At 43.7% G+C, this 15,220-nt stretch overlaps 1 protein-coding gene across 2 annotated transcripts in view; it reads right to left on the bottom strand.

Moving 5' to 3' along the window:
• The window catches only part of WDR19 (WD repeat domain 19), an 84,902-nt gene that overhangs the window by 17,903 nt on the left and 51,779 nt on the right, over window positions 1-15,220 (bottom strand). For both annotated transcript variants that reach the window (XR_013220067.1, XM_077279891.1), the window contains exons 19-29: window positions 14,144-14,254; window positions 13,720-13,829; window positions 11,368-11,425; window positions 10,150-10,296; window positions 9,979-10,061; window positions 9,807-9,890; window positions 9,021-9,167; window positions 5,118-5,242; window positions 4,457-4,569; window positions 583-651; window positions 382-459 (exon numbers count right to left, since the gene is read on the bottom strand). Coding sequence is in view for 1 of the 2 variants with exons in the window: in XM_077279891.1 (XP_077136006.1) it covers window positions 382-459; window positions 583-651; window positions 4,457-4,569; window positions 5,118-5,242; window positions 9,021-9,167; window positions 9,807-9,890; window positions 9,979-10,061; window positions 10,150-10,296; window positions 11,368-11,425; window positions 13,720-13,829; window positions 14,144-14,254 (1,125 nt within the window). In the remaining variant the exon portion in view is untranslated. The remainder of the gene's footprint in view (window positions 1-381; window positions 460-582; window positions 652-4,456; window positions 4,570-5,117; window positions 5,243-9,020; window positions 9,168-9,806; window positions 9,891-9,978; window positions 10,062-10,149; window positions 10,297-11,367; window positions 11,426-13,719; window positions 13,830-14,143; window positions 14,255-15,220) is intronic.

Here is a 15,220-nt window from a genome sequence, read left to right as displayed (position 1 = left end):
GACAAAACAGAAGCACAAAGAAATTGCTGCGTCTTTAAGGGGATGAAGGGAGTCAGTCAAACCAGAATGACTGTTCAAACCAAGCACAGCCGCTCGGTGCGCCCTTGGTGTAACCAAACAGTTCAGTGCTGCTTCCCACCAGCTTGTCTTGTTTTCCATCGATCTCCACCCCTCTCTGGTTGTAGTAAAGTTATCATTTGAGGAAGAGAAGGGCGGAGATTGATGGAAAACAGAACAAGTAGGTGTGAAGCTGCAGTGAACTGTTTGGTTACACCAAGGGTGCACTGAGCGGAAGTGCTTGGTTTGAACAGTCACTTGTACTTACAGATTCCCTAACATTACACTAACATTTAGTCATTTACAGCAGCACATTAAACAGACCTTGGGCATGCCGTCACTTTCCCCCATTAGATAGTCTATCAGCTGATTGGTCAGCATCTCATCTTTGGCCTGGCCAACCTGTTCAGTAACAAACACAATAAGTGAAAAATCACCATTTAAAAGTGTAGTTAAAAAAAACAAAATCTATGGAAAACAAAGCAGAAATGGAACAAATACAAAAGACCCCCAGGCCCTTTTTACCGTTTCTATCGCCATTTCTATGGCTGCGTTTTCTTCAGCAGTTGGACACTTTAAAAAGTGTTTCAAAGCCTGAAAAATAAAACAGAATAAAACATACACAGATGGGAATTGTAAGAAGCTTTTTAATATAACAACCAATGAATTTCTGCTTGTGAAGCTGCAAGTTCAGAGCTCAGTAATCGTTCTCTCAATGCTGTGGTTTGGTAAAGGGGTTGTCCACTACTAGGATATCACCTTTATAAAATAAAATCACCTATACTCCTCTCTCGTGCCAGCACCATTCCAGTGGTGTCAGCACTTGCTCTCCCAGGGCTTACGTAAGGTTATTATGATACATGAGCCCAATCATTGATGGGGTCACTGTCCCCTAGCTCTAACAAATCGGTAGTTTGTCTGTAAAAATCCAGCTCTGGTTTCACTTCTGGCATATACAGTCATGGCCAAAAGTATTGACACCCCTGCAATTCTGTCAGATAATACTCAGTTTCTTCTTGAAAATGATTGCAAACACAAATTCTCTGGTATTATTATCTTCATTTAATTTGTCCTAAATGAAAAAAACACAAAAAGAATTGTCCTAAAGCCAAATTGGATATAATTCCACACCAAACATAAAAAAGGGGTGGACAAAAGTATTGGCACTGTTCGAAAAATCATGTGCTGCTTCTCTAATTTGTGTAATTAACAGCACCTGTACCTTACCTGTGGCACCTAACAGGTGTTGGCAATAACTAAATCACACTTGCAGCCAGTTGACATGGATTAAAGTTGACACAACCTCTGTCCTGTGTCCTTGTGTGTACCACATTGAGCATGGAGAAAAGAAAGAAGACCAAAGAACTGTCTGAGGACTTGAGAAACCAAATTGTGAGGAAGCATGAGCAATCTCAAGGCTACAAGTCCATCTTCAAAGACCTGAATGTTCCTGTGTCTACCGTGCGCAGTGTCATCAAGAAGTTTAAAGCCCATGGCATTGTGGCTAACCTCCCTAGATGTGGAAGGAAAAGAAAAATTGACAAGAGATTTCAACGCAAGATTGTGCGGATGTTGGATAAAGAACCTCGACTAACATCCAAACAAGTTCAAGCTGCCCTGCAGTCCGAGGGTACAACAGTGTCAACCCGTACTATCCGTCGACGTCTGAATGAAAAGGGACTGTATGGTAGGAGACCCAGGAAGACCCCACTTCTTACCCCGAGACATGAAAAAGCCAGGCTGGAGTTTGCCAAAACTTACCTGAAAAAGCCTAAAAAGTTTTGGTAGAATGTTCTCTGGTCAGATGAGACAAAAGTAGAGCTTTTTGGGCAAAGGCATCAACATAGAGTTTACATGAGAAAAAAAGAGGCATTCAAAGAAAAGAACACGGTCCCTACAGTCAAACATGGCGGAGGTTCCCTGATGTTTTGGGGTTGCTTTGCTGCCTCTGGCACTGGACTGCTTGACCGTGTGCATGGCATTATGAAGTCTGAAGACTACCAACAAATTTTGCAGCATAATGTAGGGCGCAGTGTGAGAAAGCTGGGTCTCCTTTAGAGGTCATGGGTCTTCCAGCAGGACAATGACCCAAACCACACTTCAAAAAGCACTAGAAAATGGTTTGAGAGAAAGCACTGGAGACTTCTAAGGTGGCCAGCAATGAGTCCAGACCTGAATCCCATAGAACACCTGTGGAGAGGTCTAAAAATGGCAGTTTGGAGAAGGCACCCTTCAAATATCCGGGACCTGGAGCAGTTTGCCAAAGAAGAATGGTCTAAAATTCCAGCAGAGCATTGTAAGAAACTCATTGATGGTTACCGGAAGCGGTTGGTCGCAGTTATTTTGGCTAAAGGTTGTGCAACCAAGTATTAGGCTGAGGGTGCCAATACTTTTGTCTGGCCCATTTCTGGAGTTTTGTGTGAAATGATCAATGTTTTGCTTTTTGCTTCATTCTCTTTTGTGGTTTTTCATTTAAGACAAATTAAATGAAGATAATAATACTAAAGAATTTGTGTTTGCAATCGTTTTCAGGAAGAAACTGAGTATTATCTGACAGAATTGCAGGGGTGTCAATACTTTTGGCCATGACTGTATAACCTGCTGGGAATTTGGCTGCCCTGCAATGACCACAGAGCATGTAACACATGGCGTCAGAATCAGACTTTATACAGATCACTTTTGTAGCCACAGCTTCATCAGTAACAACAAAAAACAGATTCCGCATAGGAGCTGTGTACACAAAATGAGATGGAAAATGAGGGATATTATTAAAGATGCTTCACATTTCATTTTAGGTAGAATGAAGAAAAAGGGCACAATGCATCAGTCTGTCCCACAGCTACCTCTACGGTAAGGCCGTACATTCACCGCAGCAGCCGAGTGGCAATTTTCTACAATTTATCCTCCACAGAACTGCACCGTGGATGACACGAAGTTGTAAGAAGATCTGGGCTGAAGCCGTAAACCTTCCAGCCTAGCCTAGACTTAGGGTAAGTTCACATTAGGCATTTGTGCTGCATTTATTTTCTGCAGCAAAACCTGATCTCTTGGCAGGAAAGAAGCTGCAGAAAATGAACAGGTCTCCATTGGTTTTTCTTATGGATATTTTTGTGCAGTTTTTGCTGTGTTTTTGGCATGCTAGATTTGTCTCTTGTGCATGCCGATAAAGTTGTGTTGAAAAAAAAAAGTTCTATTCTAGAATCCAGTTTTGACACAAAAAAATGCAGCAAAACCTGATACCTGCATTTTTGGTATGTGTTTTTTCAGTGTTTTTTCACCACTCATTCATTTCAATGGGTGGGAAAACGGCGAAAGACGTGACACGCTCCATTGTGCAAAAAACCATGCAAAGCTCAAAATCCTGATCCAAAAAAACCAATGTGTGTGCATGAGATTTCTGAACTCTCATTGGCTTTTGCTGATACTGTAAAATGCAGCTGAAAATTAGCATAAAAAAAGCCTAAAAGCACGCGGCAAAAACACCCAGTATGAACTTCGCCTTAAAGTACTTCGCCACCAGGGTATTTTTGTCATTTCACCCCATGCTACTACTGTATGTATATTTCCTGCGTGTAGTAAAATACTAACTGGCCACCGTCTTGTGCTCTTCCCGTGCCGCTCCAGTTCGCTTTTGCACATTGTGACCTGCTGGATCGCTCCAGTGTTCACTGGGTGAACCGGAAGTCATTTCTCAATGTGAGTCTATGAGATTGAGGCTCTTCTAGACTTACATTAAGGCCAGCGTCTCAGTACTGTATTCCACGGCGGAGTGCTATGTGATAAAGCATTGCACAGCACTCGTCCAGTGTTGTTCTACGGGGCAGCTCAGATCTGCGATTATTTTCTCATACTGATTCAGCATGAGAGAACATTGGCAGCATGGTGTGATTGGCAGTGAGATTTGGCTCACTCGCAGCCATACAAGTCTATGGGATCATGTGAAACATCGCACTGCACTCAGATATCACCTGACTGCAGTGCGATTCCTGCTGACGCCAGCAGTAGAGGAGATGGAGAAATTACTTTCTCCATCTCCTCCGCAGCTGTGCTCTGATCCTGTCACGCGAGAGGCTCGGAGCACGGTAGCATGACACTCGGCTCCCGCTCACAGCAGAGATGGAGCCGAGGGTCATTAGCATGTCACATCCAGTGCCATACGCTGGTGTGGCTCCAGCCTGAGAGAGATAGGGATAGTTTGCAGTCATTTCCAGCCGGTCAGAGCTGCGGTCACAGGATGGCGGAGCGGCACCGGAAGCAGTAAGACCGGTAAGTATTTTACTATACACAGGGAACGTATATTACTGATAACACTCGGTGGTGAAATACAACATTACCCTGGACTGGTAGATTACAATTTGTGTATGTGAGGAGATAACCTCTAGGTGCCGCTTTCTCCTACCCTTGCATGTTGACCACAAAGCAAGAAAAACTTCCCAGCTTGATAATGTTTCTTCTCTCCCTCGAAGTAAAGTGCGATACTCTGATAATCTTCATTACTGGTGTTCTCAGACCCTGCGGAGAAAGGCACATTCAGGTCAGATTAGCGCACACGATCAGTAATTGCTGCGTCCAGATGTTACAGAATAGTGGATGGGATTTTAAGAAATCCTGTGCTCACTATGCACCCAGAGACGCCCGCGGCTCACCGGTGGAGACAGACATGCGGTGCGTCTCTCCAGACCGCTGCATGTCTATTTATCTTGAGGAGAAGCTATAAATGTCACCCAATAGTACGGTATGTATTGGACGCAGTAAATCCGCAAAGATCAGTGACTACAAGCGGATTCACCTGCGCTCAATAGACGGCAGCGCTTTGGACAAAGTGGACATGCACTGCCACTTCCGGATCGTCTGCACATACCCTAACAGATTCCACATTTATCTAACAAATACATTGCCCATGAACACTTTCTATATAAGAAGCACACAAAATCTGGTATCTGTGGTTCTCACAAAGTAAGGTGTAACATTAAATCTGCATTCACCACTACACAATGTATCTAACGTGCATACGGCACATTCCACATTGCAGCAGATCTCCACCTGTTAGCAGGTCATACCTATAACATCAGCATAGATTTCCATCTGGTTGTGCTGCTGGGCCAGCTGGAAAGCTTCATTGTTGCACTTGGACAATACTAAAAACTGGATGGCTGAACCATAGTCTCCAAGGCGAAGGAAAAACCTTAGAAATAAATGTAAAAAATACAGAAAATGAACATTAAAAGGATTTCCGTGTGTGTGTGTATGTGTGTGTGTGTGTGTATATATATATATATATATATATATATATATATATATATATATATATATATATACTGTATATGTATATCCACAAATAAATCACGTACAAAAACAGAAAATATGGTCACCCCCTCCCTTTCTAAACAGTCCTGGAACAGTGTTGATATACAGTAGGGGGATTACAGAGCTTCTTCTGTCTAATATATGACATTTCCATATTAGTATGAGGCGGCATTAGGTAACGCACATCCCGGCAGGTAGACTTCTGCGTTGCGCCAATCTGATGTAGACATTGTGGAGTTCTATATTTTCTGTGAATCAAATATAATTGCGACAACCTTTGAGCCTCGGAAAGGGAAAGAAGCGGTGTGAAACCTAATATGGAGACCCCTGATCCCCCAGTATCACTCCCACAGTAGGAGGGAACTTTAGGTAAGAAGTTAGCTGACATCTATATAGGTGAGAAGTAAGGCCTCTCGTTGTTCCTTCCCGGCACCCATATAACCACGAGGTTCTGCCATTTGGCCAGGTCTTTAGTCTTGCGCTGAGCTGTGTCCCAGCCATGTCTGGGATGTAGACATTTAGAATTGGCGATGAGATCAGTTAAATTCACTTTGCAACTGCTCAAAATTCTTCAAAATCTTCCCAGATTGGATTTGGTCCATAGTATGAATACCGCTCTCTTCCCACTCGGAGCAGCCCCTCAGCAACAGGACTGTGCGACCATTACCAATCCGCAATTCTCCCCTCTGTCCCACACTTTATATAATCACCGACCTCGGTGCTAAATGGGAAGTTGTTTTCCAGCCTCTACAGTAAATAGGTATACGCCAAGGAGTTACAGTGCCTTGCGAAAGTATTCTGCCCCCTGGAACTTTTCAACCTTTCCCCACATCTCATGCTTCAAATATAAAGATACCAAATGTAAATTGTTGGTGAAGAATCAACAACAAGTGGAACACAATTGTGAAGTTGAACGAAATTTATTGGTTATTTTACATTTTTGTGGAAAATAAAAAACTGAAAAGTGGGGTGTGCAATATTATTCGGCCCCTTTACTTTCAGTGCAGCAAACTCACTCCAGAAGTTCATTGTGGATCTCTGAATGATCCAATGTGGTCCTAAATGCCTAATGATGATAAATATAATCCACCTGTGTGTAATCAAGTCTCCGTATAAATGCACCTGCTCTGTGATAGTCTCAGGGTTCTGTTTGAAGCACTGAGAGCATCATGAAGACCAAGGAACACAACAGGCAGGTCCGTGATACTGTTGTGGAGAAGTTTAAAGCCGGATTTGGATCCAAAATGATTTCCAAAACTTTAAACATCCCAAGGAGCACTGTGCAAGCGATCATATTGAAATGGAAGGAGTATCATACGACTGCAAATCTACCAAGACCCCGACGTCCCTCTAAACTTTCATCTCAAACAAGAAGACTGATCAGAGATGCAGCCAAGAGGCCCATGATCACTCTGGATGGACTGCAGAGATCTACAGCTGAGGTGGGACAGTCTGTCCATAGGACAACAATCAGTTGTACACTGCACAAATCTGGCCTTTATGGAAGAGTGGCAAGAAGAAAGCCATTTCTCAAAGATATCCATAAAAAGTGTCGTTTAAAGTTTGCAACAAACCACCTGGGAGACACACCAAACATGTGGAAGAAGGTGCTCTGGTCAGATGAAACCAAAATCGAACTTTTTGGCAACAATGCCAAACGATATGTTTGGCGTAAAGGCAACACAGCTCATCACCCTGAACACACCATCCGCACTGTCAAACATGGTGGTGGCAGCATCATGGTTTGTCCCTGCTTTTCTTCAGTAGGGACAGGGAAGATGGTTAAAATTGATGAGAAGATGGATGGAGCCAAATACAGGACCATTCTTGAAGAAAACCTGTTGGAGTCTGCAAAAGACCTGAGACTGGGACGGAGATTTGACTTCCAACAATGATCCCAAACATAAAGCAAAATCTACAATGGAATGGTTCACAAATAAATGTATCCAGGTGTTAGAATGGCCAAGTCAGAGTCCAGACCTCAATCCAATTGAGACTCTATGGAAAGAGCTGAAAACTGCTGCTCACAAATTATCTCCATCAAACCTCACTGAGCTCGAGCTGTTTGCCAAGGAAGAATGGACAAGAATTTCAGTCTCTCGATGTACAAAACTGATAGAGACATACCCCAAGTGACTTGCAGCTGTAATCGCAGCAAAAGGTGGCGCAACAAAGTATTAAGTTAAAGGGGCCGAAGAATATTGCACGCCCCACTTTTCAGTTTTTGATTTTCCACAAAAATGTAAAATAACCAATAAATTTTGTTCAACTTCACAATTGTGTTCCACTTGTTGTTGATTCTTCACCAAAAATTTACATTTGGTATCTTTATGTTTGAAGTATGATATGTGGGAAAAGGTTGAAAAGTTCCAGGGAGCTGAATACTTTCACAAGGCACTGTATCGGTTTGACTAATTGTCCACTTTTCACCCAACCATTTCCCTGATCCTATCCTTTCAGCTGTTGGATTTGGGCAGCTAGACAATAAATCCATGCATTGGGAATAGTTGGGGCCCCGTCTGTTTTATCCCTTTGAAGATGCTCCAACTTCATTCTGGCTTGTTGCTTTTTCCACAGTAATACTCTGAATAACATATGGGCTAAGGAGACTCTATAAGATTTTGGCGTTTGCCTGTGGGAATTTTTGCCCATTCATCCAGCAGAGCATTTGTGACGTCAGACAATGATATTGGAGGAGAGGACCTCATCCCCGTCATAATCTTATCCCAAATGTATGAAAGGGGCTGAGCGCAGAGCTCTGTACGATCAGTCATGGTCTTCCACACAAAACTCCCCCATCCATGCCATTAGGGATCTTGCTCCGTGCACTGGGCACAGTCCTGTTGGAACAGAAAAGTGGTTTCAAACTTTTCCCATAGTTTATGGAAGCATAAAATTTACCAAAATGTCTTTTTATGCAGAAATATTAAGATCTCCCTACACTGGAACTAAGGGCCTAAGCCAAACCAAACCAACCAAATCACATCCACAATAGTTTACAGTTGGCTCCATGCAGTCAGGCAGGTAATGTTCTCTTAGCACTCAACAAATCCGGACCCATCCATCCAAATCCAGATACAGAACTGTGATCCGTCACTGTAAAGAACACGTTTCTATCTCTCCAGTGCCCATTGGTAGCGATTTTACACCACTGCATCTGACACTTGGCATTGTGCTTGGTGATGTACGGCTGCATGCAGCTGGTCGGCCGTGAAGCTCCTGGCGGGGGGCACAGGGTTTGTGCTGATGTTAATATCAGAGGATGTCTGGCCATTGCAGTTATGGAGTCAGCAGTTAGTGACTTTGTACCTTCTGCTCCTCAGCACTCGGGGACCCCGCTCTGTGACTTTACATGGTCTGCACTTCATGTCTGAGTTGCGTTTTCTTCCATTTACCAATAATATCACTCACCGGTGATGGTGGAATATTGAAGTAGGGGAAGAAATGTCACGTCCGGACTTGTTACATGGGTGACGTCCTGTTTGAGGACCGCGCTGGTATCGGTGAGATCATTACCACCAGCCATTATGTCACATGTCGGTAAAGGCAGTCGGCATGAGGAGTAACGGGGAAGAATGTAAACCGGAATTCAATAATTGAGAAGTGTCCTAATACTTTCCTCCATACACTGTGTACATGTACATGAGAGAGATCACCTCGCTACCATCTTGGCCCCCTCCAGTGACTGCGTCTCTTTCACAATCCCCACGGCTTTCTCAGGATTGTTCAAATGATCCAAGTAGATCCGGATGACGTTATCCCAGTCTCTCGCATTTTCATAAGCCAAGGCGGCTTCCTTATATCTGCAGAGAGGCAAGGAAGATGTCAGAGCATGTGAGCGTCACCTAAAGTCAGATTGATTGGATACTAAGGCAGGGTTCACAGCACGATTTACCCTACGTCCTGGGTCTCCGTTGGGGCTTAGGGCCACAGCCGGGATTCGGGCATATGCCCTGATCGGGTCACTCACTAGAATGATGCCGATGGAGTCACAGTGTGTCTGTTGTACATCATTTTCGGAGACACCAAATGTAAGGTAAAACGAGATGTGAACACAGCCTCACGGTTACCTGTTACACTGCTGACCCAGTCTCCGGCCAGAGGTGGAAACGCTGCAGTGGAAGACATGGCCGACATCGCAAGGAGTCCGATGCAGTTGGGAGACAATCAGACTGGACCGGCCTTCACTTTCAAAAATCCAACTGGGGACGCAGTCGGTAACAAAACTAGACGCACCCCGTCATCCTGTACATATTTTGGAGTCTTTTTCACGTCCATATTCTCGGATCTGCCTAATTCACCCACACAAACTCCCCTTTACACATCAGCACCTTTGTCTCTAGTTTATCTCCATTCCTTCCCATAGTTCATACTTTTTTTTACTAAAATATCTGAATCCCGGCTGTCCTGAATAACAATAAATGATGCTGCACAGAACTCACTTTCCATCGGCCTCCTTCGCCTTGGCATACTGCAGGTGGATCTTGGGAGAAGTCACATTAGGAAGCAGCTCTCCAACCTTTGCCCTAAGCCAAAATAGCATGAATGACTATGGGAAGGGTAGAGAAAATAATATTTCTAATATAGAGAAAATATTCTGTTTGGATTTCTTACCAGTTTTTACATCGGATGTACACAGAAGCGGCTTTGTCGTAGTACTGGCCCTTCTCATACAGCTGAGCGGCTTCCGAAAGTTGCTAGAATACAAATCAATTTGGGAATCATGAATAATTGTGGCGTTTTTCAAGTCCTCATTTTGCAGGCCAATATCACAAGTCCGTGTACCTTCATGCTCTCCAGAATGGCCCCGCAGTCCTTCTTCAGCAGTCTACTGGGGTGTTTGAGAGCCTGGTTAACCCCGCGCCGGATGTCTCCCATACGGATTGACATTCGAGCCACTCCGGCAAGGCAGGTTTCATCGTGTTCTTGATACTGTTGTAAAATACGCTTCAATGAGAGAACTGCAATTTGCCAAGACAAGTGTTACTACAAGACGTAAGGAATGAGAACAGCAAAGGAGATATATAATAATTAGTGATGAGTGAACATGCCGGGATAAGGTGTTATCTGAGCATGCTCGGGGGCTAACCGAGTGTCTTCAGCGTGCTCGGAAAATATGTTCAAGTCCCCGCGGCTGCATGTCTCTCGGCTGATCAACAGACACAACATATGCAAGGATTGTCTAACAAACCAGCTGTCGAACAACTACCAGACATGCAGCCGCGGGGACTCAAACATTTTTTGATCACGCCAAAGACACTCGGGTTAGCACCCAAGCATGCTCAGATAACACCTTATCCCAGCACATTCACTCATCACCAATAATAATCCATCCCACATATGCTTATAGGAAACACCGGGTCTATGGGTAGGGGGTCCCAGTATATCCCTTCTTTAGAGGTGGTTTCCTTTCCCAGACACAATCATGTTAACACCACCCAGTATATAAGTATATGTTGTGGACACGGCATCCTGCACTGGGGATTTGTAGTGGTTTCTTACACATGAGACCTGTCTCTTCCGTAAGGGAGACCCGTGGCCAGTCCCTGTATTGTAGGCCGAGATGGGACCGATTTACGGACGTCTGAATGCGCCCCAAGGAAGCGTTTCCTTATATCTATCAGTTTTTTGTGCCTCAACTGATTTTAAAAAGGCACCAGTTCTCACCAGGCTTTTTCACCCTTCTCTACTGCTAAGCTGGGGACCTACATAAAACCGTCACAACATATAGCATTTTCTAAATCGCCTTCTTTAAGAGCAGAGTATAATAACTGATGTGCCGGATGAAGAATACAAACAATCCCACAGAAAGCTATGGGATCCTTTCTAGCATTAGTTTCCGCTGCTATGATGGAGAGTTTTAATAAAAGAAAGGTTGGATGGCCGGATACATGGAAACCCAGACTGACAGTTGCCCCGTTATCTTATTAGAGTGAATGAATAGTGTCTATCATATGTGCTGGACCATGAAGGAGAACAGATCCAGATTTGTAGAATTCATACCATGGTGTCCCCGGTCATTCCTTTCTCATAATGGGCCAGAGCATTTACGTAGTCACCCCTGGGGAGAAACAAGGGAATGTCAAGTCACACAAAGTTAACGTGGTATTCCTATGTCATACACCTACAGTGGGGGGGGGGGGGGGAAGTATTTAGTCAGCCACCAATTGTGCAAGTTCTCCCACTTAAAAAGATGAGAGAGGCCTGTAATTGACATCATAGGTAGACCACAACTATGAGAGTCAAAATGAGAAAACAAATCCAGAAAATCACCTTGTCTGATTTGGCAAGATTTATTGTGTAAATTATGGTGGAAAATAAGTATTTGATCATTAAAAAAAGTTCAGCTCAATATTTTGTTATATCCTTTGTTGGCAATGACAGATGTCAAACGTTTTCTGTAAGTCTTCACAAGATTGGTACACACTGTTGTTGGTATGTTGGCCCATTCCTCCATGCAGATCTCCTCTAGAGCAGTGATGTTTTGGGCCTGTCGCTGGGAAACATGGACTGTTAACTCCCTCCAAAGGTTTTCTCTGTGGTTGAGATCTGGAGACTGGCTAGGCCACTCCAGGACCTTCATATGCTTCTTCCAAAGCCACTCCTTCATTGCCCTGGCAGTGTGCTTTGGATCATTATCATGCTGAAAGACCTATCCACGTTTTATCTTCAAAGCCCTTGCTGATGGAAGGAGGTTTGCACTCAAAATCTCATGATACATGGCCCCATTCATTCTTTCATGTACACGGATCAATCGTCCTGGTCCCTTTGCAGAGAAACAGCCCCAAAGCATGATGTTGCCACCCCCCATGCTTCACAGTAGGTATGGTGTTCTTTGAATGAAACTCAGTATTCTGTCTCCTCCAAACACGACGAGTTTTGTTTCTATCAAACAGTTCTACTTTGGTTTCATCAGACCATATGACATTCTCCCAATACACTTCTGGATAATCCAAATCTCTAGCAAACTTCAGACGGGCCCAGACGTGTACTGGCTTAAGCAGGGGGACATGTCTGGCACTGGAGGATGAGTCCCTGGCGGCGTAGCGTGTTACTGATGGTAGACTTTGTTACGGTGGTCCCAGCTCTATGCAGGTCATTCACTAGGTCCCCCCGTGTGGTTCTCGGATTTTTGCTTACTGTTCTTGTGATCATTTTGACTCCACGGGGTGAAATCTTGCGTGGAGCCCCAGATTGAGGGAGATTATCAGTGATCTTGTATGTCTTCCATTTTCTTATTATTGCTCACACAGTTGATTTCATCACACCAAGCTGCTTGCCTATTGCAGATTCAGTCTTCCCAGCCTGGTGCAGGGCTACAATTTTGTTTCTGGTGTCCTTCGACAGCTCTTTGGTATTCACCAGAGTGCAGTTTGGAGTGTGACTGTTTGAGGTGTGGGCAGGTATCTTTTATACTGATAACAAGTTCTAACAGGTGCAATTACTACAGGTAATGAGTGGAGGACAGAGGTGCCTCCTAAACAAGAAGTTACAGGTCTGTGAGAGCCAGAAATATTGCATGTTTTTAGGTGACCAAATTCTTATTTTCCACCATAATTTGCAAAATAAATCTTGCCAAATCAGACAAGGTGATTTTCTGGATTTGATTTCTCATTTTGACTCTCATAGTTGTGGTCTACCTATGATGTCAATTACAGGCCTCTCTCATCTTTTTAAGTGGGAGAACTTGCACAATTGGTGGCTGACTAAATACTTTTTTCCCACTGTATGTCAGTGATAAATGGTAAGGACATAGTTACAGAAAGGTAAAACAGCTTGTGCAGACAAGTTCAGAGCTCAGTTTTCGGAGTCAGACTGTTGGTGAAGATGTGCAGGACTTTAGCTGTTAAGCAATAAAGCCAAAGCAACAAATCGGTCTCAGTCCCACACTGGAACCGTCCAGCTCAAAGTGTCATTACACCAATGCCGAGAGCAGAGAAGTGAAGTTGTTAATTACATTTCAAGGATTAAAACCGGCCATACATATTAGATGGCTGAGTGATGATGCGTTGGCCGATCGTTGAGCCAACGGCCATCTCCGCTGACTCCCTTGTTCGGGTGAGTGATCCTATATTCCCTATAAGAAAGCCGCGGGCCGACACATCAGCCAGAAGCTCATCTCAGTGAGAACAATGCGCTCAACAGTCCAAGAGCGGACATGCCCGATCCACATCTTCCCCTACAGTCGGTCGGCCGGCTCCCTCGTACACAATAGATTGTCGGCCACACCAGTTGATATTGGTCGGTTCAGTCAACATTAGCGTAATGTGCATGGAGGCCTTTAGATTAGGAGCTCACCCCAGCACAATGTAGTACTATAAAATAATACAACAACAAAAATAACACCGGACTCACGTGAACTCCAGCTGGATGGCGTACTCCTTTGATATAAAGGGTATCTGGTTAGGAGCCAGACGTTTTGCGAGCTGCAGAGCGCTATCCCAATGCTGCAAGTCTCTTCTGACCTAAACCGTATGTAGAGGTTTAGACATGAGCAGCTTCACATCAAATTTTCAACCATTGAAAAAAGTTGATAAAAACATAATTTCCATAACGCCCACAGCGTAATTGTCTGCAGTAACATAGAAGGCTAAAGACTAGGCTGCGGACAAGGAGGAGCTTGGAAGCAGAGAATTCTGTAGAAGAAAGCTTCATATCTGAGGACGACACGGAACAACAAAGCATGGCGCACAGAAGAGAAAGAGCCCAGACAGAATAATCTGCAGACTTCTAATAACCTTATTCTACAAAAATTATTATAATGTATCATTACATGTACCTCAAGTGCACAAATAGGATTGCTGGAAGCCAAGTACAGATCCTGGGCAAGGTTAAAGTCATTGGAGAACATGGCAAGATGTCCAGCTAGGAGGTTATGATCTTCAATACCCTGCAAGAAAGTACACTCTTCAATTTCCCATATTACTATCTTTATTACAAAAAACAAGTCAGAAAACTTGTAATACTCACACTAGCCACTAAGCCTAATACTAGGCTCATACTCGCTGTTCTAAATAGACACCTTTCAGCAGTCTCAGTATAATTACTGGAAGGATTACAATGGCAGATAGCACCAACACGTATATGGATTTTATATATATATATATATATATATATATATATATATATATATATATATATATATATATATATATATACCCCGTATATACTCGAGTATAAGCCGGCCCGAGTATAAGCCGACCTCCCTAATTTTGCCACAAAAAACTGGGAAAACTTATTGACTCGAGTATAAGCCTAGGGTGGAAAATGCAGCAGCTACCGGTGAATTTCAAAAATAAAAATAGATGCTCCGTACCGTTCATTATTGCCCCAAAAGATGCTCCATATAAAGCTGTGCCACATATAATGCTCCATACATTTCATTATGGCCCCATAAGATGCTCCATATAAAACTGTGCCACATATAATGCTCCATACATTTCATTATTGCCCCATAAGATGCTCCATATAAAGCTGTGCCATATATAATGCTCCATACTGTTGATTATTGCCCCATAGATGATCCATATAAAGCTGTGCCATATAGAATGCTCTGCACCGTTCATTATGGCCCCATAGATGCTCCATACAAAACTGTGCCATATAGAATGCTCTGCACCGTTCATTATTGCCCCATAGATGCTCCATATAAAGCTGTGCAATATATAATGCTGCTGCTGCAATAAAAAAAAATGACATACTCACCTCTCTTGCTGCCCGCAGCTCCTCAGCATCCCGTCTCGGCGTCTCTCCGCACTGACTGTTCAGGCAGAGGGCGGCGCGCAGATTAGTACGTCATCGTGCCCTCTGATCTGAACAGTCAGAGCAAGAGGATGGGAAGACGGAGCGGCGCCCG

The sequence above is a fragment of the Ranitomeya variabilis genome, chromosome 1 (genome assembly GCF_051348905.1).
Source record: "Ranitomeya variabilis isolate aRanVar5 chromosome 1, aRanVar5.hap1, whole genome shotgun sequence".
In the NCBI taxonomy this organism is placed as follows: Eukaryota; Metazoa; Chordata; class Amphibia; order Anura; family Dendrobatidae; genus Ranitomeya; species Ranitomeya variabilis.
This window is presented reverse-complemented; position numbering and strand designations above follow the sequence as displayed.